Genomic DNA, 25,362 nt, shown 5'->3' on the forward strand with positions numbered 1-25,362 from the left:
AAGGAATGTTTTCTCTGCAGTGGACAGTAGCAATAATGCATTCAAGCCTTAGGCAGGACTTAGTGCAGCAGGTTTCCAACCTGCCTTTTCCAGGCAGCAGAACTAAAACCCACTCAGGCATTCTGTTAAGGGAGCAGTATGGAGAGCAAAGGTGTGGCAATGTGTGAATTACTGTAACACAGCAACCCATGTCATTTCAGCAATGAACAGGATTTGCCATAAGGAGAATTTAATATTCAAACCCAGACAAAACACATGAACCAAAAACTGCTACAGATTCTTCTATAGGAGCAGCTCTGTCTGGCAGCTTCTTGAGGTGTCCTCAGTGGCACAGAGCATAATTTGGCCTGTTTTGCTCAGTGTGTTAAATTTTAAGCTCCCCAAGTTAGAAGTAGGGCATTCAAAGACCTTGGTTAAGTCATATACATCTAAAAAGGACAGAGTAAGAAGAATCATGCTTCTAGATTTTCTGACAATTCACTGAAAAATTCATAATACCAAAGCTGACTTTAGAGGGAGATTTAGAGAACAAGATTTCTGTGTTCTACAAAACAGCTCTCAGAAGGCAACTAAAACATTATGATGCATAAAAATCAATATTAATCACTGCTGTGTTGAACTGATTTCATCTCCATCTTTATCCTAGATAAATCACAGTAAAATACTGTGAAATACTTAAGTATGAGAGGAGATACCAAAGTTATGTTTCCATCATACTAGAATTGCACCAAATTTTTTGTTATGTGATGGTTTCTTAACTGGCACATTAGGTAGTAAAAGGAAATCCTTCCAAAGATGAAGGCAACAGCCACTGTGACAGCTGAACCTTCCCTCTTCACCCAGCTTCACTTTTTCATCTCTACACCATAGAGATCACTACGCTTCTGGCTTAAAATAGGAATCTGCTGACGTATTTCTGCAAGTTTCTTTAGATCTGCAGGAGAGAAGAAAAGAGTTAAGAGAACAGCAGCCAAAAGAGAAAGCTCCTGACTTGCTCTGAGGTAAGACAGGGAAAAGAGCAGCTTTGATGGAGAATGGGGTGGTAGGGCACTGCAAGTGAGCAGCCAGGGCTGAAGGAAGCCTCAGCTTTGCTCTTTCCTGAGGTGGCACCTTGTCCCTAAGGAAGTGATCTAGAAGGGTACAGCTATTGAGTACTGTGCATAGAACAGTACAGCCAAGGGCTGCTGGTTCTTGCTTTAACCTAGCTCAGGTGGACAAGGCAGAGGAATGCCACATCACCTGGAGTTGCATGTGGAAGGCCACAGAGTTAAAAAACTGTCTCTCCTTAGTGTCATAACCTGTACTCAAGAAAAAAAGTGGGAAAAAAAAACCAAAACAATTTTCCCCTTACCAATATCTGTGTATACAACTGTTTCCTCAGCCCCAGCTTTGGCTATGACTTCACCCCTGCAAAATTAAGCACATTTGTTCGCAGGATTAGACACTGGTTTCAAGGCATCAGTGCAGTTGCTGCTGTTTGTACAAAAAGGAGTTCCTACCCTTGATGCCTACAGCTGTAATGACAGGGCTGTCCTAAAAATAGCATCATAATCCATAACCCTGGCATGATAGAAATGGCTTCCAGGCTTTAGATATGGCACTTTCTATATGTGACATATACATACTTAGCATAAGTGTCTTTCAAAGATGAAGAACTGTGGTAAAAGCCACTCTGAGAACCACTGCCTGTGAGCATGCAGCATAGCTCAAGGGGAAAGGAACAACCACACTGGCAAAGATGAACACTTTCTCCTTTGAAGACCCTACTGGCTTTTAAAAGTGTACTTTTACTCTGCATGAGCTACTAAACATGATCATCTCTCCCCCAAGTGTTCTGTCACTGCTTGCATCACTTAAAGTTAAAAGCTCACAACATAGACAAAGTTTTTCTTACTGTGCAAACAACTGGAGCCGAGCTATCAGTAGATTTATGTGAAAGAAAAACAACTGCCTGAAGATTTGGTCATTTTACCTCCTGCGCACCTGCGTGACCTCTGCTCAAGTCAGAATCTCTCTTCTCTAGCTGAAGACATTCTTCTTGTTCTTTCTTATGTCAAAGCAGTGTTGTTCTTCAAGGAAATGAGATAGTTCTGTGTAAGCTGTTTAAGAGAATTACCCTATGCATAGCACATCATGGACTGAACTTCTGGGACAAGGTCACAAGGTCAGCAGTTCAACTAATGCTTAATGCCAGTACTAAGTGGTATCTTTACTACCAAAAGGAATACGCACTCAAACTAATTCTAGTTTATTTATTGTTTTTTTTTTTTTTTAATTTGGCTGTTTTAAATCATGATCTTGAGAATGCAGGCTCAAGTCTCACGTGCTTTTACCAAGAATTTGCACTTTTAACAGTAGATGGAAAAGTAGGACTGAAGTGTGACTGCCAACTAAAATATTTTTTTACCAAAGAAAAGATGGTGTTTTTTATTTTATTGAACTCACCATGGATTTACTACAGTGCTGTGTCCCCAGGCAACATAGGATGCTTTTTCATCTCTAGCAGGAGATACAGTAGCTACGTAGAGTTGATTATCAACAGCTCTGTGTTCACAGAAAAATGAAGGAAGGGAGGGAAAACGTGAGAAGAATTGTTTTTTATAATACCATTTAATTAAGCAGAAGAGAAAGAATTCACTCTGAAGGACAAGCTACATATCCTCTAAATGACTAGCACAAACTGTGAATGATACAAAGAGATACAGAGAAAGAAGAGCCTGGAAAGAGAAGTCTTTAGCACCTGGCTCCAGAGTTAGTGCATAGAATATCATGCAATTCACAGGTTCATCCAGTATGTAGCAGAATTGATTGAAGCTGACCAAATGAATAAACAATCTGCATTCAGCAATCTCAGAGTCCATTTCTACCTGTAATTAGAGCACTTCCCAGGTTACTGGCTCTTCTCTCCAGAATTTGTGTGTGAAGGGTGCTTTTAAAGCCATGGGAAAGGGTCATTGAAAGGGCATAGCAGGGGCAGGAGGGAGTAAAGGCCAAGAATTTCCTGCTTTTCTCCTTGACAGTAAAATCATTTTGCTGTCCCATGCAAGGCTTGAGGGATGGAGCAGCTCCAATGGTGAAGTGGCCCTGCAGCACCACTTCTGACACACAAGTGTCATTTGGAACACAAGAAAGTTCAGTTCCATGCACCAAAACTCCTCTAGAACAGGGGAATAACCTTTTTCTGTGATCTTACCTTCCCCTTTGTAAGAGTTCCCAATGAGCTGGTCCTGTAGTCATGTTAAAAGCCCCTGGATATATCAGCAGCTGGCAACCTTTGTTAAGAGACAATTAGAACCTAAGCATCATTAAGGGGAAGATGGGTTTCAGTGTGAAGGGCCACTCTAGGATAAACCAAGGTGAGGTTTCTTTCCATACTTCCCAGCCTCTCCCAAAGCCTGTCCATGCACAGCAGGTTACATCAGCCAAGAGCTGTGGTGGGGATACCCCAACTCCACCACTCCACCACCATATGTGGATCAGGAAGTGATGGGTACTTTACTCCCTGAGAGAAGTCACTCATCTGAGTAAGTCATGGCCACAGGATGCATTTTGTGTTTCTGGGCAGGGATAAGAATGCCTGATGACATGGATCAAGGAATGCCTGATCACAGGATCACCCAGCACAGAGCACCCAGAACCTGCCCTGGCCTTAGGGCTGCCCAGGCTCCCTTGGGTGACCCAGCCTCACCTTTCTGGCCGTAGATTTGAGCCATCTCAGCAAATCTCATATCATAGCAGATGCCCAGGCCCACTTTGCAGTATGCTGCTCTCAAAACACAAGAGACAGAAATGGTATCACTAGCACAAGTAGACAAAACAAGCACAAGACTCCCTGTAGCCATCCTGCCAACTGTTATTTTGCATGGCTCACAGCAACAGGAGGAGCTATATTTAAATGTGCATCCAACAAGCACTGGCTATTGTTGGGGGAGAATTCATGCTTCATGAGGACAGAAAGAGTGTGAGAAGCAGTCCTATCTACCCTTTAAGAAAAGTCTTTTCCACAAAAATCATGTTGTATCAGGTCTTTGTGGAACATATTCCTCTCTCATTTAGCTGCAATTTTTAATTTTTTTTTCAATAAAAGAAAACACTCCTTGCTTTTCATGCAATAAAAACAGTCATGTAGTTTCTTAGAGCATGCACACTGCAAGGAGAAGAAAGTGTCTGTGGCAGACAAGACTCTTTGGAGAGCTCAGTTAACAGATTGTGTCAGCTTTTGAGCAATATGGGGTGAGGAGGAGTCAATATTTTGCTTTTTTATCTGAGATGGCTGATTCAAGAAGACTGGAATGATTTAGTTAATTGTCTTCATTATTATACTATCCTCACGTGAAGCAATGCACCATTGTAGCTGTTACATACTTTCTTTTCTAGGCTGTGTTTTATAAGAACAATTTTCAAGCTGTAACTGCTATTAAAAATACCATCACTTCCCTCTAACAAATCAACAGGGCCATTCTTTAATTAAGGCAAGTGGGGTGACATATGTTTCAACCTTTTGTACTCCTCAGTCCTTTTCCAACCACACTGCCTTTTTAAAAGTTTCAGAAGTGACCCAAAGACTTGAAGCAAACTTAAACTATACTTGTCATCAAATGCTCAATCTGATTGTCTAAAAATGCACATCCACTGCAGGAAAGGAGGAGGGGGAAGAGAACTGCAGAGTGACTGTAGTGTTACTTTATTTGAGCTCCTTGAAGAGAGAGCTTGTTTTATACTCACGTGTGTCAAACACAGAGAAGCTATTCCCTGGACTCAGTGTTTCAGACTCTTTGAACTGGATCTTCCCAGGAACATTAATGTCAAACAAATGAACCTGCAATTATATTATGATTAATAACAATTACTAACAACTTCTCTGTTTGGTATTTGAGCCTTTTTAGGCATGTGCTTTCTACTGTTATCTAGACTACTCTTTTGTCAGGATCCAAAGTAAACATTGCTTAAGATTGTTAAAGATGATTTAAAGTATTTTCTTCTACACAGAAATATACATGTCTAAAGTTGAAAATACATGCCAAACAGCTAGATGTCTTGACCTAATGATTTGTCTAACATTTGAGTCCATTCCTGTAAAACTTCTCAAGAAAATACCTTCACTGAGCCATGACTTCAGCTATGCAGCTGCCTCTGAGGGCCTGCAGCTGCCTTCACCCCTCCCTTGCAATGGAAGGTGCTGTTCCTGACTGGAGCTTCCTAACAACAGAGCTGGTTTTATTTCATTATTTGTTCACACTGAGCACAAGGCTTCACTCATTCTACAGCTCCTGGGCTTGCAGACTGCTGTGCTGTGACAGCTGGAAGGCAGCACAGAACTGCACAAGGTGATTGAGTAAGCAATGCTAATGTAGAAACAGCAAACAGAATAATTAATAAAAAAATTAAAATTTAATTAATTATTTAATTAAAAATTAATACCTGCACTACCTTATTTGTTCCCTGCATTATCTTTTTGGCTTAACCTTAATATAAATAAGCTGTTGCTCACTCATGGAGTGATCACTGTGTGCACAGTCCCATGAACAGAAAGTGGGGATAAGAATAAAAAGAACAGTTCCACAAAGAGAAGCTGACTCTGGAGTTATAAATGGGAGGCAGTTTTCCAGAAGGCACAAAGCAATGATGAGGTGGAAGATGACAGCCAGAAACATCTACTACAAACAGCAGAGACAGCTTAACTTGGACTCTGCATGTCTGCACTAATCACAGTTTGTTTACATACTTTGTTTAGCACAAAGTATGTAAAGAACAGTATTTATCACCACAGAAGGACTAAATCCATCAGGAAGCTGAGGGAAAATCCTGATCCCACTCAAGTGGCACTGTGTTTTAAACTTAGGCCTGGGTACAGAGATATATGAGTTGGATCAGGTTTTACTCTTTCCCATGGTTTTCCCAGCATATGGGGAAAGCCAATTACACCTTCCAGTATTTTGTCATCCTTACCCAGAACAAATTTATGACCACCTTTTGAAGTGGTGTTTACACACCCCAAATAAAAGTAACAAGAAATTCCATGGGTGATGGTACACAACTTATTATTAATACAAGGCTCTACTAACTTATACCTCCTTTAAGTACAGATGAAATAATTTGTGCAACACTGCTTAGAAAACTTTTCATAACAATATTGTGCCATCTTACCTTCCTATGCTTGGCCAGAAGAGCACCATCAGGCCCAAAGACAGCACATGTATTATAGAGCTTTCCACCATCCTCTTCTGGAATGGATCCTTTGTAAAGGCAAGAACAGAGATTTCCTCCACTGTAATTATTTATGTAATTTTGATGCAATGGCAATAATAGACCCTGCCCATTTTTCCCCCAGTGAGAAGGTCACTAAGAATAAATTACCTCCAATGAGATATATGCTGCACTCCTTTGCAACTTCTGACAGCTTTTGTGTTGATTCCCCAGGGATCTTCTCTGCATACTCCTTAAAGTACTGGGTTCCATATGGAGAATTAAAGCATTCCTAGAATTAGATGGGGAAAAAAAAGAAACTAAAATCCAGTAACACCACTACAATGAGATGTACCTAACTTTTTCAACTCCTCTCTAACCATGTTCTCAAACAAGCTTTGCTTACAGGAGTTTAGTTTATAGGAGCTCAGTAAGTGAACCAAGAAGGCCAGAGAGACCTGAACAATTGTTGAAAACACAACAGGTGTGTTTGTGGAGTGCATGCCAAATAGAACAAGAGCTAAGATTATCATGCAAGCTATAAGGCTAGCACATTCACTGCTCTGGGCTTAGCAAGAACACAGGGGATGCTCACATCAGAATGAGGAGCCAAGTTCTACACAGTTCTCATTTAGCAAGCTACAAGCCCAATAGATCCTCTCAAAACTCTGAGATGCTCATCCACAGCCCATTATTTCTTATTTTTTAAAAGGACATTTGCAAAAGCATGCATTTCTCAAAATTACTTATTGTTTTGCTAAAACAATCCTTTAAACATTATTTCCTCACAACTGAATAGTGTCCTCCACCTTGTCAATCTTGTTAAAGATTTGCCATCCCTTTAGAACCAGGCATGTAATCTTTGCACAGTCAGATTAACAGAGTAGATCAGATGCCTAAAATAGGTGGGCTAGAGGTATTTGAGATGCCCAAGATATGAGGAACTTTCACTCAGCATTGCACTTGCCAGCTCTGTGAGGAGTGAGACACTCCACCCAACACTTTCTTGTACCCTGAAGGAGTGCAGCTGGAGGCCACAGATAGGCTATCAAAGTGTGGCAGCAACTTCTCTTCTCTCTGTGAGGAAGGGACTCCCAGCCCAGACACCTCCATTGTTCCCTCTGCTCACCAGAAGTGACAAACACACCTCCACCCCCACAAAGAAAAAAAAAATGAAAATCAAGCTGTTACTAGCACAGTAAACACTTCTGCTTTATCTGCTCAAGCAAACTTCTTAACAACTGAGGTAGGTTCTGCTGAAGTGGGATAAATGAATCCAAGCTGGAAAGGGTTTTTCCCCCCTGTGCAGGGCACTAGGCCAGCAGTGCCCAGCTAACCCACAGCACAACCTGTAGATGGAAGAAGCAGGAAGGGAAACCTCTGCAAGCTGTCAAAATGAGCTCCCCAGGCTTTTGAAATCTGGGCTGAACTTCAAAGAAGTGAAAGCAAAGTCAGCTGCCTCCATCTTCATATACTCAGTGTGAGTTACTTTCCTTTGTATAAAGTTATTAAAACAAAAAAAGAACCCCAAAGAAACAAAACAATGGGAAGACAACATTTCATGCCCATACCCTAATGTCAATACAAAATGCATCTCCCAAAAGTCTGTGAAATGCCTTGCCCATGTTCCACAACTCATATTCTAAAAGCATAAATCTTTGCTGGCAAAGTGAGTATCTCAGCTAAATAAGTCTGGAAATTTCAATGCTTGTACACATGATGAAGCCAGTAAATAACAGTAATCTCTGCACAGGAGGCAGAGGCAGAACACTGGATGGTCACATTTGCAACACAAGAACCACTTTAGCACAGAGGCGCTGGGAAGGTTGCTCAATGCTTCCCCATGACAGAGGAGAGAAAACATTCTGTGTGTAAAACTGAGACCCAAAGTTCACCCAGAGATGAACTTTGCACTCCTGTGTCAGAGGTACAGGAGTAACACAAGTACCCCCACGAAGAGAGGAGGAAAGCTCAAAGCTGCACTGAGAAGCCCATCCTGTGGTCAGCACATCCATTGTGTGAAAATTCACCAAAATAATTATGGCTAAAGTTCAAAAAGTAAGTCAGGAGTGGTTGATCATTTAAAATGGCTATTTTTGTTTCCACACATGGAAGTCACAAGAGGAATGTGTCTTAATCATAATTCAGTCACAAATGACCTGCTGGAAATATGTTTTGTTTTGTTTCTCATGTATCTGGAATGCTTACAGCAAGGAGAGCTACTGTGTACCCTCCTTCACCTTCATGTCAACATTCTTTAGCTGAAAATTGCCTTTTTTCTACACTTCTTCAGCAAAGATTCAAACTATACTGTCACTTACCTGAATTCAGAATATTTCAGTGATGGCATTGCCTAGGATTTAAACCAGCAAAAACTTTTACCAGAATCTTACACTACAAAAAAGATCAACCTATTTTTCGTTTCCCTTTTCACTCCCCACCTCCCACCAGCTACAACCCCTGGGATTTCTTAGCTTTTAGTTTTATTTTGAAGCTTCATACAGCATCTAAGCTATCCAGGGAGGAAGAGGAATATCTGTTGCATTAATAACATTAGAAAGAGGTTTTGAAGGGTTTGAAGCACAAGGGCTAAGTAGGCCACAATCTTTACTCACTGGCAGAGCCACAAGTTTTGCTCCTTTAGCTGATGCTTCCCTCACCAGCCCACAGGCTCGTTGGAGATTATCTGATTTAACAGCAGATACATGGAGCTGGATGAGAGCAAGGCGGAAGGCTGGTGGCAGAAAAGAAAAAAATTATTCATCAGAATTCCCACAGGAAACTTCCAGATCTGAATTGAGTAACAAACACTGAAGAAAACAAATGAGTTAATATATAAACATATGCACAAACCAACTCATTCTGCAGCCTAAATCTGACTCTGAAACAGTCTCTTAACACAGGGAGAGCACTGAAACCCAGCATTGCCAAGAGGAGCCATGCATGGCCTGCAAAGATCAGAGAGCTCATGAGCCAGCAACACCCAGTCCCTGTGGCAGGGGAAGGAACCATGGTACAGAAAGGGAAAGCACAGGTGCCCCATCCCCTCCTTCCCAGGCTGCTGAGCGCTGTGGGAGCCCATCTTGTTGCACACCAAAGGACTGGATATTCCCCAAAGCACCTGATAAAGGAATTGTTTGCTTTTATCCCTAAATTCACACCTAGTTTTGGAAATGGCTATGAAAACCAAGAAAGGTTAACATCTTTCCTGATTATTTCTTAACAAACTGGTTTCTGGCCAAGTTGCAAGTGTTATCAACAGCTTCTACTCCCTCTAAGCAGGATATACAACTGCAGGCTCTCCAAGCAGCCAAGTTTTGTGCACACCTCTTCTATTTCCTTCCATTAATCTCTGAGTACCCCAGGTTGTAGGGAAATACACCCTGACCACGATCAGGTAGAACTATTTTCTTTAAAACAAACACAAACCAACCAACCAATCCTCTCTGACTTTAGAAAAAAAAAAAGTATCCCAGTTTCATAGCACCTCTCCTGTCTGGGGGAAAACTCCCCCATCATACAAAGATCACAATAAGAAAAAGACAAAGCTGGAAGCAACACAGTCCCAGTGGTCAGGGAAAAGCTGATTCAAGCGAAGATGAGGCTGGGTCAGGAGCAGTTGAGATACATCTTTGATCCTATGCAGCTAATTTCTAGAGGTTAAGCAAATGATTGACTGCTCCCTTTGCCCCTCTTCCTGTGAGAGACTTTTACTGCTGGCTCTATTGAGCAAACAAAGCTCATCTGGTATTCTGAACAGATGTAACCACAGGTTCCAGACCCACGGAGATAATCATACCAAGGATCTGTCAAAAACTTCCCAGCATTTGTGGAATGTGTTTGAGTTCAGACAAGTCGGCCACTTAAAATAATTACATTTCAGAGTTAAAAAAAAAAAAAAAACAAAAACAACCCAAAACAAAAAACAACCCCAAACAAACAAACAAAAAAAAAAAAAACCGCTAGGAAAAACCCCATCATGTTTAAAACACCGGGAAGTGTAATTAAGGTAATTTCCTATATATAAATATAACATTATTTGTCTCAGGTTTGAAGTTCGACAAGGTGCAAAACCGAAGCTCAGCCACAACAGAACACTTGTATTTGTGCCAGTTTCGTCAACAAACATTCAGATGTGGAAGCAACAGAAATGCAGAGAAAAGTGCAGCAGGGCTTTAGAGAGAGACCTCTGCTCCCAGCCTTGACCAGCGGCCCCAAAACCTTCATTAAAACCAATTCTCAGCATAAATCTAAAGCAATGTAGGCCACAACCAGGTATAAGCACAACGGAGTAAAATAATGGTTCGCATTTGTACCACTACACTACAAAACACGCTTGGTTTTTTTGTTTTAAAGCACCGAGAGCGAAGCACGGCCGGTTCGCTGGCGTTTCTTGCGGAGCTGAGCTGACCCTGCAGGGCGAGCTCTGTATCCTGGTCTGTGCCCAGCGCAGCGCCAGGCCAGCTCCCCTCTCCCTGCACTGTTCCTCAGGCTGTGCCAGGACCCAGCACCGAGCCTGTCCCGGTCTCACCGGGGCCGGGCACAGCCGGGCCCGCGGCCCGCAGGAGGGACGGGCAGGGCCCGCACTCACACGCCATGGCTCCGGCGGCCGCCCGCATTCCCGGCTCCGCCCGGCACCGCGGGGGCTGCCGGGACTCGCAGTGCCGGGCCCGGCTCAGCCGGAACCGCCCTCACCCACGCCGCCTTCGACCGGCCCCGCTGGAGCCGGGACCGTCCTGAGGGTCGAAATGCAGGGCTGACGCACCCCCGCCCTGCCTGGGGCAGCGAGCGGGCAGCGCTCCCCCGGGCCCCTTCAGCGCCGGCAGCGACAGCGGAGCCCCCAGAACTCCGGCTGTGCCGAGCGCTGCTTTGCCCTGCCCGGCAAAGGCTGCTGAGGGCTCATCCCAAGGGACCTGTACCAGCTTACAGGTAACGCATTCACCCGGGACATCTCCCTGTTTCTTTACAAGAACAGCATCCCCCAAGGTACAAACATCTCCACAGTGCTCCAGATGCGGAGCAGTGTCCAGCTCTGGGCTCCTCAGAACCAGGACAAGGAGCGACTAGAGAGGGTGCCATGGAGGCTACAAAGATGATTTGGGGTCTGGAGCACCTCCCTTATGAGGAGACACTGTGGGAGCTGCGCCTGTGTAGTCCAGAGAAGGGAAGGCTGGGAGGGGATGTCAGCAGTGCAGATAAACACCTCAAAGGCATTTGTCAAGAAGGTGGTGACAGACTAAGGTCAGTGGTGCCCAGTGACAGGACAAGGAGCAATGGCCATGAACTAAAACACAAAGTTTCACCTCACATGAGGAGGAACTTCCTTACACTAAGGGTGGCAGAGCACTGACCAGGCTGCCCAGCGAGGTCTCCCTTTCTGGAGACATTCCAAACCCTGTGTTACCTGCTCTAGGTGACACTGCCTAGGCAGGGAACTTGGCTAGATGAGCTCCAGAGCTCATGTCCAACACTGCAACTCTGTGAAACCAACACACTACATACCATGCTGCTCTTCCTTGGCTTTAAACACCCCTTCACTCAGCACAAAACATTGCTGTCTCATGTACATATTTTCCAGCCTTGGGCTTTTTAGAAGCATGTTTGTAGAATTGTAGGTTTTGTGTACCACTATTTCTCACACGAGATTATGTCTGTAAGCTGAAGGCACATAATGGCAGAATGGGTAAAGATAAAATGGGTGACCCAGGGTGATCAATCTCTTACACACCTCCCCTTTCAGGAAACATGCAGAGAGATAAAGGATGGGAAGTGCATAACCACTGTAAAATACACAACCACTACTGTGTGCAACAATTACAAACCTTCTTTCAAGCAGAGAACTGTTCAACCTGCCCCTGGCAGCAGTAAAGGGAACCACTCATCCCAATCTGACCTAGCCAAAGCATGGCAGAACAGACATTTCAGCAGCCCTTAGCAGGCCTCCCTCCTTTTCATACATGCCCATGGTGGTAGAAAGAGCATATGTGATTATAAAAAAATTTTTTTCTTCCCCAAACATCACACTTTGTAGGACTCCAGGTGCAAAAAACAGCTGTCCCCCAACTTCTTCTCAAATAAGAAAAAGAAATCAAGTAGTACCATCCCTTGAAGGGGCAACACACAGGCCAAAAATCCAGTTGCCCATGGGTCAGAGAGATAAAATATATTTTTCAAGTTTCCAACCAAAAGTATCTGAAAGCACTAAGTATAGCCAGTAGAATAAGTTACATAGTACCGTCTTTTTCCTTCCCTAAAGGGAAACATTTCACCATTCAGTTGACTACACCTATATTGTAAAAAGTAATTTGGCAGTACCTGGTTTTGAAACTACAGCTGATATGTAATTGGAAGGAAAAGATCCAATCACAGGTGTTAGAGCTATCAGAAAAAGGCAACTTTAAAAATTACAACTCTGCAATCAACAGTGTTTTTGGTGGGTAATACACAAAGTTCTTTACAAATTCTCATACAAATCAGAATCTAAAAGAATTTGTGAGACAAATGAAGAGCCATCAGTGAGCACAGAAGCACCAACTCCCACTATGACACAAAGGTAAGAGTTTTCATTTGGCAGGGGAGTTTACTCCAAGACTTTCTTTCCTACTCCAGACCTCATTTCTATCACTCCTGCATCATAACTGTCACCTTATATTCAACAATATAGACCATGGTGCGTGCAGAATAAAACAAGAGCCAACACATCTCTAGCAAATATAATTTTAAAAAATCCTTGAAGCTAAAAGGGACAGGAAGTAGCATACCAACTTTTTTGATTTTTCTTTTCAAAAAGTATCACTGCAGTATTATAATTAGAATTTTTGCTTAGTAATAGAAGTTTTGTAACAAAACCAATAACTACAGGTATGTACAATATAAGGCAAAAGTGGCCCTGAAACTGTGGGTAGAGATACACCAGCACCATTGAAGTGATTCATAATTTGGGCTGAGGTTTTTAAGATAAGAGGTCTGTTGATAACTTGTACATTGCCTTAAAACTTACAAATAATTAGCCTCTAAATGGCTTGGATTATATGTTTCTACAGAGAAGGGATTTAAGAACTGACTTCCTGTTGCTTTACTTGCTGTAGATCTCAAAGGTCTGCTGTGTTTGCTGTCCTCACAGTGAAGCATACACATTAGCCACATTCCACATTTAACACTCCAATACACCTGTTTAACAACTGAGTGTCATTTTCACTTTTCCCCTTCTTACTAGGAGAAATATGTTGTATCATTCTGTCAACATTTTGCTAACAAAAATATGATGTTGAGAAGTCTGGAATTCATGCAGAAACCTTTTCTATAACTTGATTATTTGTGTATTCACTTTGACCTTTCTGTGAATGCTCACCCAAAAGTCCTTAATTAATTAACTTAAATTCTGAAGTACTTACATTAAGAAGTCACTGGCAGTAGCTCCTTATGATCCATAATCAGCATCTTCCACTCCAAAGATCAAATTCACTTCCATTTACAAAACACCTTTAGGAAAAACTTTTAATTGATTCAGAGAATTTACACAGTATGCAACTAAAAGCCTTTTGACAGAACAAGTTATGTTCAAATTGTACTGGTTTATTTACAACTGTAGTTTATAAACAGTAGCACAAACATCTTTACATGAAAAATTCTCATTGCTGAAGTAGGCACAGAGTCAGAGATTCTTGAGGATATTTTCAGGAGGGACTAGGAAGAGGAAAATGTAATACAACAGCTGCTGGGCAAAACTATAAATACATGAGCATTGGCCCAGGTGCAATTTCATGCAAATATTTTCAACAGTTCAAGTTCTATTGGTGTTTACTCAGATACTAAGAAGGAAAAAAAAAAAGGTAATTAGTTCCAGAATTAAGGTGCCCTAGCTTGATTCCTAGTAAAATAACTTAGAATAACTGTTTTTTATAAAGGTCAGTTTAACTTGTTTTACCTTCTGATGAAGTACCAAATCATAGGTTTTGATTCAAGTACTCAGAAGATCTCATGCAGCAAAGCTAATCCCCATTGTCTTTATCTCACAGTTTTCGGTGATTTCCCATCAGTCTACAAAGATGCTCTGCCTTGTCCATAAGAACATTCCTGTACTGAGCTTTGAACAAGAGAACCATTCTTGAACAAATGGAAAGCTTATGATGAACAGTCATAGAGTTGCCATCTCCCAAATCTTCACTAATTTAGAAATTGTTACTCAAAATAATAGAAACAAATGCTTGAATCAATGAAGGTAACTGGTTAAGAACACATTTATCACAGCTATGCAGCACTGGAATTTCTCCCCTGGTTTTCTGTGCATTTATCTTCTTGCTGAACACACCTTTGGTCAGTGTGCACTCACTTTTGTGCTGAGTTTTAAACATCTAAAATTCTTAGATATTTTGCTTCTGAGGAGCAAGGAAAGTTGTTTTCAACTGTCATATTCTGTCATGAAACATGCATTTCAATGCACACACTCATCTTTACAAGGGAAACAGCCTGAACCTATGAAATGTAAAATTTTGCATAATTAAAAAAAAATCACAACCCTATAGTAAAAACTACAATTAATTTTAGTATTTAAAAATAATCATTACCACCAATTCCATTTATTTAGCCTAGTAGCTGGTAAGACTTAAAAAGCCTCCTAATTTTACAAATTGCTTGTATTTTTTCCATTTATCTGCAGCCCAAACGTAACCATTTTTAATGTGAAAACTGTTTTTAAGATTTGTATCTGCCTTGTTCAAAAACTTAAATTTTTAATTAGTCTTTGCTACTACCTGGTAGGCAAAATCCAATTTCTAGACTGTAGGTAATGGAGACATTTTATTTACAAGGGATGATAATTTAAAAACCATTGTTTTCAATTGCTCCTCTGTATCTCACAGTCTTTCATTCCTTTAACATACTTAACATGAACCCAGCTGCATCTGCTCTTGCAAAGATGCACATCACTCCCATTAAGGCTGCATTAAAAAGAAACAAACTGACCTTTATAATAAACACTTCTCCAAAACAAAAAAAAATATAATTTAAAAAAAAAAAACCAAAAAAAAAAAAACCAAAGAAAAATCCTGTTCAGAAATGGATAATAAGTTGCCCTATCTCAAGCCTGCTACTCAGGCACTCCCACCAGCAAACAGAAAAATTCTCTTAAGTTAGTATTCAGTTGGGAAACAGTCAGCTTGTGTCCACATACAGTATCTTGGTTGCTTCTTCTTTATAAACTGGTCTCTACAAAGTCTTTAGTTATTAACTCTCCAAGGCATCCAATACTTTCATGATCTGTTGTTTTATGGCTTTGGTAGCATCACCTGCATTTGGAATCAAATACCTTAAAAAGAATTAGAAAAAGCCATCATTAATTCACTGTAAAATTTTTGAGTATGAATTCCAGAATTCTTTTAATTCTTCCTCTGTCTAGGAGGAGGGGAAGAAGGGAATATATTAAAATGAAAAAAATAATAAGAAAATAACATTTAATTCTGATTATACTATGAAACTTTCTCTTTGTGAACTTAGAATTGTTGAGGCGTACTTTACAGGCCATCTTGAAAAGAAAAATTGACAATGGGATAGGTCAGGCCATTCCAGATCTCTACAGATAGCACTGTCTGACCGAAGCATAGAAGTCCTTGCTTGGATTTTGTTTTGTGGTATTTTGGTTTTTGTTTTTTCAATTCCTGTAGCTCTAGATCAATCTGCTTCACTCCTCAAGATGGTGATTAAGTAATTCAACAAGCAGTAAAGTTCTCTGCAGAATTTTAATTTATCTTTACAAACCTAAGGAGCCAACAGGCAGAGAACATCCCTAGTTAGGAAGGAAACTCATCTCCCCTCTCTTGTGAAATCAGAGCATCCTCTGGACACAGTTCCCTCCAAGGAAGATGAGAAAACATCCAGCTGGTATCAGCAACCTTCTTAAAACAGTGCCAAGACCAGCAGGCTGCAGCAGTGGAAAAAAGCCTGACACACCACTCCCTCTGACCCCTTCCCCCTCAAGCATGCAAATACTGAGCATGGCAACAGGTCACTTCCAGGAATCAGGTTTCAGGGAATCAGAGTTTTGAATTCAGGCTCTGGACTCCTTGCACAACGCACAGAGAATATGAGTCAGATGTAAAAAAAAAAAAAAAAAAACAAAAAAAAAAAAAAAAAAAAAAAAAAACAAAAAACCAAAAAAACTCCACCATACTGTTAAATCCCACTGTTCACAAATCCATACTTTTGCTGCAGAGAACTTCCTTTTTATTTAAGATCTATTACAAAAAGAAAACACTTGCACACATCCCATCCCCAACACTGTAGGTGCAGTTCCTCTCTTCTGGGTCTCAAACACCCATCATTTTACTGGCAAATCTTTTTCCCTAGTTCACATCTGATTTATGTATTCTACATAAAAACTATTGTTTTTGAACTCAATTCTGGGAATTACGGCATACCCCTGATTTCCAGTGTACAGCACCCTGGATATCATTACCATTTCCACCTCAGCTACTGAGATGGCTTACCTTTCAACTGCCAGGATTTCTATGCCTGAAGTATTGCTATTTCCATACTTAAAGGTGATCAGTTCTGGGTGTTTCTTCTTGGATGTGATTTTGACTACAGAGTTGAGTGCCTGTCGAGACTGTATGTAAGCCAGTCCCTTCCGCGATGGAATCTCCCTCAAACAGTACATATGGGTTGCTGTTACTAGGAGATGACTTGAAGGAAAAGAAAAATACAAATTAGTTTTGTAAATGAATTAAATATCATCAATTTAGAAAGTTAAATTCTACGACTAAACTACATGGAGAGAGGTAGATAATACAGCTACCAGATCTAAGAAACAGTTTTAACACTTCCATAATATCTAATGAAGAAAGCTCTACAAAAGACTTCAGAATTTCCTTGAGTGCTGTAGCACAGCCAATTCTGAAAACAGACGTGGCATTGCCAGCATTACTGGCGCACAGCCCCTCTCTCCCCCTTCAGTTTTCCTTACGACCTTCTTCTCCAAAGCAAAACTTTACACCAGGTTTTTTACATAATTACCATTCTACAGCACTGCAAATACAAGAATGCAAATACAGTAACACTTTGTTCCAGTTTGTTTCACACTTTCATTTCTTGGTTTAATATAAAGGCTAAATTAAGGGACCAACACTTGTTTCTTAGAATGTATATCAAGAGGGATGTTTTCACTGAACTTAATTCAGTACCTGGGAAACATATGTCCATTTTCTTTTACTTCATTGCATGGAAAGTTGTACTTCACATCAGGTTTATTTATCCACGTTTGGATGTTGACAACCTCTTTTCGATCATCATCTGACATTGAGGAGCTGTCAATTTCATCTGGTTTGAATGGAGGGGGAAAAACATAAAAAAAAAATAAAATTCACAGCCATCAGCCAACTTTTCAATTCACTTAAATCCACTGTAGCTAGACTGGTTCAAAGCAACTGTACCTAACCATTCAGAATTATTGAGAGAGAAGAAAGAAAAAGGCATATCTGATAGTTCGCTTAATTTTCTCTCAACAGACAAGCATTTTTAGGTCAGGGGGTATCTTAGGCTGGTCTGATTTGTCCATGCAGTAGAGTTTCATGGATTTCTTTCACAATGGTAGTCACTTGTGCAGACTTTCCTTGAAGCCATATAAACCCTTTGCATTTAAACCACCAATATCTTTTGGCAAGGAGTACCAAAAGCCAGCCAACTACAGTCCAGGAGAATCTCTTCTTGTGGCTTCCAGTTTCTTTTACAAAAATAAATGAACACCCATTGATCTCTTTCAAGGATAGGCATTATTTTTGTGGATCACTTTTCCTCCCTTAAAATGTCTCTTTCACATAAAATTCAGCTGTGCTTTTTGTGAAAGTTGTATCACAGCTTTCCTCACCTACTTATGCCTCTCTGAACCTTGTCCTGTTCAAACATTGTTTCTGACATCAAGGGCAGAAGACACACAATATTTAATGTGTGAGTGAATCGCAGATTTCTGAGCATTTGATTTGCTTTTCTGACTGTTAATGACTGCTTACTTATTATAAACCCACTGCAGCTGGACACAGCCAAATCATTCTAGCACCACTAGATCTGAAACTAGAAGTGGTTGGGGGGTTTTTAATGTCTTTCTTGCATTAAATTCATACTGAATTTCATGTGCCATTTTAATACCCAGTCATGCCAATTAGCAAAAGACTCAGTCTTGTCCATACTATTCCAGATAACCTTGGATCATTAGCAAAAATTGTTGTCTTTGCCTTCACATCCTTCTTTAAGGAAATTTAAGAACATATTCCAACCTGAAATTTTCAGCACAGACCTCCGTGAAACACCCAAAACTTCTGTATGTGTTATTACTTAGTTGCAAAATACTGCTTTTATGTCTAAAGATAGTGATTACGTTTACATAGTCATTTTGGTGCTACATTAGAAGAAATAAAGCAACCTAGTTATCTAACACAATTAACTATATTAACTCCATACAAATTACTCCCAGAAATAACTCAGGACAGCTCTTCAAAGAGCCTTTTTCAAAGCCAGTTTCCTAGACTTTGTAAATCTATTCACTTCAATGCAATTCAGAATCTGAAACACACTTTGGGAAACATTTTCACTGAAAAATACATTATGGAACTGAAGCAAATGGAACAATAATCCACCCTCATGTCACAGAAACACAGAATGGCTGAGGACCAAAGGGATCTCTGGAGGTCACCTGGCCAAGCAGATCCACCTAGGGCAGGCTGCAATAACTACAGCTGACTGCAATTACTTACTACAGAAAAACCCCAAACACTAAAACTTCACAAAACTAATTATTCAGAAACAGATTCACTTTTTGCATTCTTCTGTATCAAGATCATATATATTTAATTTCATATGTTCATGTGTTGGCTTTGCTTACTCCAATTGCTCTGATTCTGCTTACTTTACCAAGTGTAACAGTGCTTTTAAAAGCAAATATTAAATAAATAGAACTTAGTAAAAAAGTATTACTGAAAATATGTTCTAGACAATCTGTCTTGGAGGAGCTGGTTTTCTGAAATTACAGAGACTTTGCAAAACACTATTATGGATGCTCAAAGAACTGTGCAAACTTAATTACATGGCATTTGGAGAAATATCTTGTTAGGATTAAAGCTTAAGCCTGATAATTTCATTTTGCCCCTTCACAATTTTTATTGCAGATGATGATCAAGTGTTTGTCATTAAGGTTATTTAAACCTGTGACTCTCATTAATCTTCCTGAACTGCTTCTTTTGATATCAAAGATTCTCAGACTGGTTACTTGTTTCTCCAACACAAGCCAAACATGCCTTTTGGCACAGAAGAGTTATTTGTGAGATGATGATTGGGAGTGGGCTAAAACTACCAGAGCAAAACCAGGGCAACAGTAGGTTGGAACCATTCTGATGTTAGAGCTGCTCTCAAAAAACCCTCCAAACAAACCTTTATGAAATGTGTGGTATTCCAACTTTGCCTGTAGTTTTTCAAGGAGATAAAACTTTAAATAAAAATTTCATGTTTTTTTTTCTACAGCAATGTGCATGCATATCAAGAGATGAATCAATTATTAATAGATTCAGTGCTAAAAAGCCAAGTCTGAAACACTGGAGAGGTATGCACACATTAGCCATTTAAAGTTTAGCTCCAACTGTATTTCAGAAATTCAGATCATTACACTAAATGACAATACTAGACATTTAAACTGAGATCTATCAGCCAAACTAGGTCCTTTATATTTTGCTTATTGTTGTGAGTAATAAAGGCACAACTGCCAGTTTACATGTACAAGATCAGTGTTGAAAACAATCTTTACTTCAGAAATAACAAGTGAAGACAAAAGATGCCCTAAATCTGCTTATTTCAATTTCTTCCTGTTGGCTGTTTGGTGCTTACCCCAAATTACTTTTTATTTAATCTGCTCCTATGTATTTGAAGAGGGTCAGTCCTAGGTATTACCATAACATACATGAATAACAATAATAGACAAGTATCATATTGCAAGACAAAGGTGTAAGATACAGTGTTTGGTTTAGTCCAGTTTAATAACTTTGTCTAAATAATCTAATCTAGGTAAAAGAAAAAATTTCTACTGTACCAGTATCATATTCTTCTTCATCTCCAATGCTGAATACTGGCTTCACACCACGGTAGGGTTTTCCTACTCTGTCACTGCTGCTGACATGTCTGTGGGCAATGAAAAGGACAGGAGAAGAAAAGTAACTTTCAAATTGATGGTCTGAGTTCCACAGTAACATATTAGCAAAATGTAAACACAGCTGTGCAACAGAGAAGGACAAGAGACTCTCATGAAGCTGCCTGCAAGGAAGAAGTGAGTGACCCACCAAGCAGCTTGGTTAGTGAAGGCACATAGTTCAGTCACTCTGGGAGCCCGACTCTTGTAACAGAGAAAGTGGAAAGAAATACTGTTCTGTTTTAAAAAAAAACATCTTCTGCTCACCTTGTCAAATGGCAGCACACATTAGAGACCTGAAAACTGACAACATACTACGTTTCTAGCATGAAACGAAAGCATATCTGGATGCCAAATTCAGATAAAGTAAAAAACAAACACTATCAACTAACATATCTGGAAATTCATTTTTCTGGTTAATTCCTCAAAAGATAACAAAATGCCTTAAGAACTACACACTACAAACCATCTGTGGTAGTCTAAACCCTGACTTCCTGATAATTACTCCCAGTTTGAGTCAAATCTTGAAATATTTGCTCAAACAATTCCTACTGCTACAATCTCAGTCGCAGTGTGATATTCATGTGTTGTCAAAAATCACATTTCAATTGTTTCTGCCGATCATATCAAATGACACAAACACACACAACTGACTCTTTATGTGTGACAGTAAAATTGCAAATCCTGAGATATTTTAAAGCTCCAGCTCAGAATGCTGCAATTAGAGAGTCACAGCTGAATTAAAAGCTCTTGCCCTCAACTGTTAAGAATACCTGAAAAATATGAGAAAAATCTGAAAGTTCAGAAAGCAACAATTCAGGCAATTTCTGAAAAAACCAAACAGTTCATAATTTTAGCCTTCAGAACTGGCAACACTTAGCAGTTTTAAAAAACTCAAAACAAACCCAGAAAACCTGCCAGTCCCTTTCCTCCAGTTCAATAACCTCCTTCCCCATACTGTGTGTTTATGTTTCCTACCAACTCTAAGCCTTGGCTCCTGTTTAAAGTACATTCACAAACTCCAGTTTAAATGCTACTGTAGAACCAAGCTGGACAGGGAACAGGTTTAGTAACATGTAAATTAATGCTATTACTTAAGGATATCTGAAAATAGAATTGAAAGTTAGAAAAGAAAAAAAAACATTTTCTATGGGTAAAATTTACTAATATAAACAAAATAAGGAAAAGTTTAAAAACCAAAACAAACAGAAATGTGGTCTACAATGGCACAAAAATAAACATACAATAACATGCTCATTAGTGTTTAAGACAATAAGCATCAATGACACTGACAATCCAAGAGGGCAGTGCTTCCATATGGAGGCTTTTGTAAATATGCTTTAGTAACACACAACCAATTGAGCAAGAAGCAGCACATTTAAATAATCTCAAATTGAATTATGCAGAGGATCTAAAAGCAGATCTCACTGGTGTTTATCAAATTAAGTTAGTCAGGACAAGAGTGGACAAGAGAGTAAAAAGCTACTTTATAAAAGCCTGGTAACATCTCAAACTAAAAATTTATTCCCTTTAACCTGTTTACATGGAAGACCATCATTACATGGTTACAAATTGAATGCAATGTCCTTTGGTGGCAAACCTGCCAAATAGAACATCCTGGTGATAAACACAAAGTAGATCTAATTAAATTGATACAGGAAAAAAATGCCATTCTAGGTTTTTAAGAACTGTCATTTTAAGAAAATACTATAGGGATATAAAGTGTGAGCCAATTTATTCTTGCATCTACCCAATGAAAGAAGATATGCAATAGGAGTAAAAGGAATAAACAAAATCACCAAAGTAAAATCTCAATATATCAAAACTTCTTGGTTACAAATACAGAGTTATCAAAGAATCACCATATTTACTTTGGTATTTTAACACTTCCTTACCATGTTCTAGAAACAGATCAACAAAATGTGGGGTACAATCCCCATGATCTTAAGTACTTCTAAATTAACAAAACATACTATGGGCTATTGGGCCATTCCCATTGTTCTTCTACAGAGCATTACTACTGATTTTTCTCACATGAACAACACCTTTCTGTGATGCTTTTGGGTGACTCTCAGCTCAAATTATGTACAAACTACTTGAAAGAAAAATTAGTCAAAAACCCTTGAAAACCCACTTTTAAAATTTTCAGTAATTCATCCAGCACTAACCTTCATGCATTTCAGCATAAGTGGGTCAAAAGCTACAGAACTCCTAAAGTATAACCAAAGTTTGAAAGGGATTATGCATGAGCTGCTCTTGCTCTTCAATTACCACGAGTAATTTTATAAAAACCCAAGTCACAATTTTTATTTCTGAAATAATTATAAGACACTGTATGTGAATCAAATGTGAAGGGCCTCCACATTTGCATGAAATGTAGCAGTTATGTGAACAAGATGAGGTAGAATTGCAAAGCATATTTACTTATCAGATTTTTTTTCCCAATAATGAGCATGTCTGCTTCTTTCAGCATGTTCTATCACCAATTGATAAGATGCATAAAAATTTGAGGCTTCCAGACAGAATTTCTGTATGGATTCCCTGTCATATCTAAGTTCTAATGATATTTTATGAAAAGTTTACTTTTCATAATTATAGTCTCTCTTGTTAAAACCTTAAGCCATAATTTGTTCACTGATCGTTCCTGGTGTCTTCTACTAGTACAGTTTACTAATAAAATGTATATAGGAAATGACAGGTAAAAAAAAACATAAAAAGCAATAGTAAGGGAGAGAACAGAAATAACAAAGCAGAAACTAAGAGAAGAAAGCACTGCCAATACATTCTTTTTTCTTCCTTTAGTCTCTTGACCAGTGCTTGTAAAAAGCAACAGTTTTAATCTATTTCAAGAAATTAAATTCATAGCAAAATATGCAAGCAATCTTGTCAGTGTAACCAATGCTTACAAACATTGTGATGCCATGCTAAATACAAGAAAGGTGGTTTTAGTCAGACTGCTGAATTGTCAAGCTTACCGCTCCAGGCTTGCTCTGTCTGGCCAGGAAATATTGAAAGGTATTCTACAGTACATTGGGGCAGAGGACAGAACAAAAGAATTAAAAATATGTAAAGGAAAAACCTAGATAAATAGCTGAAATTCTCTATATTGGCAATGTATCTTCTTCGGAGAGGATGCTTGTAAATAAAAACAAGGCTCCATGAAAGCTGGACATGAGGTAAAGAAATATGTGCAAAAAAATCTACTAAAAGATGCATTTCATAGGCTACCTGTGGTGTACATCTAAGCATTACCTGATTTCACCGAATGGCCTGGCTTGGAAGGGACTCTAAAGAGCAACTTGTTCCACTCCCTGCCCTGCACAGGGATACCTTACAGCAGCCACATTGCTTAGAGATCCATTCAGCCTGGCCTTGAGCACTGCCAGGGATGGAGCAGACACAGCTTCCCTGGGAAACCTGTGCCAGAGCCTCACCACCCTGTAAAGAATTTCTTCCTAATATCTAATCTAAATCTACTCTCTTTCAGTTTAAATCTTCATTCAGTTTAATTCCTCACAAAGCAAAAGCTACCAAATATTATTTAAGATTTTTTTGCCTCTAATGGTGAAATAAAAGTAGTAATAGTATTTTAGAAAATCATTTTCCAACACAGAAAGAAGGAATGATCTGAGCTACTATTAAAAATTACTCATCATTTGGCATGTATTTTAAATCCTGCCATCAAACAAATGCTAGGTTTCTGAGATTCCTGAATACCAGTGTCTTAGTATTCAACACACACCTTCAAAGGCTGGAATTTAAAGAACTACAACAAGCATTTCATTTAAAGCTCTGACAGATGAATGCTCTTATTCTTCTATTTAGTTAAGATAATTATTTGGAATGATCACTTCCAAATTTGAAAATGTTCTTCAGTCTACTTCCACATTCTCATTCCCTGCTGTACCCAAAGACACAAAAACCAAACAAGTATCGATTCTGACTTTGAAAAGCAGCTTTACATAAGGACTTGGAATAAATCAAGATCTTTAAAAGAGGTAAACTCAATTTTCCAAGATGCAGCAGTGAAAAAAACCAAAACAGAACAAAACCAACCAACCAAAAGAACCTATCCAGAATCCCACTGTCATTAATCTATTTTGTTAGAGTCAGGATGGGGAGGAATGGAAATGAAAGTGAAATAATTTTTCCCTTTCAGGCTAAACACAAAATTGACACACTAAAAGAAGTGAAGTTAAGTGACAAATTCTAGATAAACATTCAAGGCATCAGGGACTCACATTGGCCTTCCAATACTAAGGGGCACAGTAGGCTCCCTGGGTCATGATAAAATTGTGAGGAGGATAGGGGTAGAAAATTAAAAAACTGAATATGGGAAACAACTTTTTCCTAATTAGCCCAGTTTTCACTTACAAACAGCCACATAAAATGGGAAGTCACTTCTCTCAGCTAATGCCCAGTGAGATATAAGTGACTCACCTGTCCACTGGAGTCGATGTATTTTCAATAAAACTGATAACTTTCTCTTTCACATTCACAGATTTAGTCTTCAAAGCAACTGTCATTTTATTCACTAGGGATTTCACTCCTTTTCCATCACCTGAACCATTAGGAGTATCACCCTGTAAAAGTAACTCCTCTCAGGATTAATCATATAAAATCATATATGTTATTTCATCTCAATGAATTTATTAAAAAGGAAACAGAGTACAAAAGAGAAATTCACTTTTTGGTACTCAGTAGAACCTCAATTACACAACTGAGTATTTCTTTAGAATTCTATCAAATAACAGCAATGATATTGAGGAAAATATCATCCCACAAAGCAAGCTTGACAAACTACATTAATGAGCACTCTGCTATGGACATCTAGACAAAAGAATCCTATTAGTGATACATTGCATCTAAATTATAAGCTAAATTCTACACATAATACACCAGCTGTAGAAAAGATACAATTTTGAGCTTTGCCATGAAATTGTATGCCACTTTATAGTAACTTGCTCCCAGAGCGAGTAAGAGCCAGGGAAAGAGTTGTCTATTACAAGTAT

General features: G+C 39.3%; 2 protein-coding genes across 3 annotated transcripts in view; both read right to left on the minus strand.

The window, feature by feature from the left end:
- Positions 1-212: 212 nt before the first annotated feature.
- On the minus strand, positions 213-10,814 carry NIT2 (nitrilase family member 2). The gene is made up of 10 exons (XM_058019211.1): positions 10,778-10,814; positions 8,802-8,920; positions 6,358-6,478; positions 6,148-6,236; positions 4,726-4,819; positions 3,689-3,763; positions 3,194-3,272; positions 2,446-2,544; positions 1,352-1,407; positions 213-934 (listed from the first exon to the last, which is right to left on the minus strand). Exons 1-10 carry the CDS (start codon positions 10,803-10,805, stop codon positions 846-848), a joined length of 849 nt encoding a protein of 282 aa, XP_057875194.1. The 5' UTR covers positions 10,806-10,814; the 3' UTR covers positions 213-845.
- TBC1D23 (TBC1 domain family member 23) overlaps positions 8,847-25,362 on the minus strand; it is a 36,486-nt gene continuing 19,970 nt past the window's right edge. The window contains exons 14-20 of one of the 2 annotated variants that reach the window (XM_058019209.1): positions 24,791-24,933; positions 23,326-23,370; positions 20,255-20,343; positions 17,364-17,499; positions 16,671-16,865; positions 13,581-15,493; positions 8,848-8,920 (exon numbers count right to left, since the gene is read on the minus strand). In XM_058019209.1, coding sequence (XP_057875192.1) covers positions 15,412-15,493; positions 16,671-16,865; positions 17,364-17,499; positions 20,255-20,343; positions 23,326-23,370; positions 24,791-24,933 — 690 coding nt within the window. In that variant the 3' untranslated portion in view covers positions 8,848-8,920; positions 13,581-15,411. Of the gene's footprint in view, positions 8,921-13,580; positions 15,494-16,670; positions 16,866-17,363; positions 17,500-20,254; positions 20,344-23,325; positions 23,371-24,790; positions 24,934-25,362 lie in introns of both variants that reach the window. The other variant, XM_058019208.1, reaches the window with a different exon arrangement.

This window comes from Melospiza georgiana, chromosome 2 (assembly GCF_028018845.1).
Source record: "Melospiza georgiana isolate bMelGeo1 chromosome 2, bMelGeo1.pri, whole genome shotgun sequence".
NCBI lineage: Eukaryota > Metazoa > Chordata > Aves > Passeriformes > Passerellidae > Melospiza > Melospiza georgiana.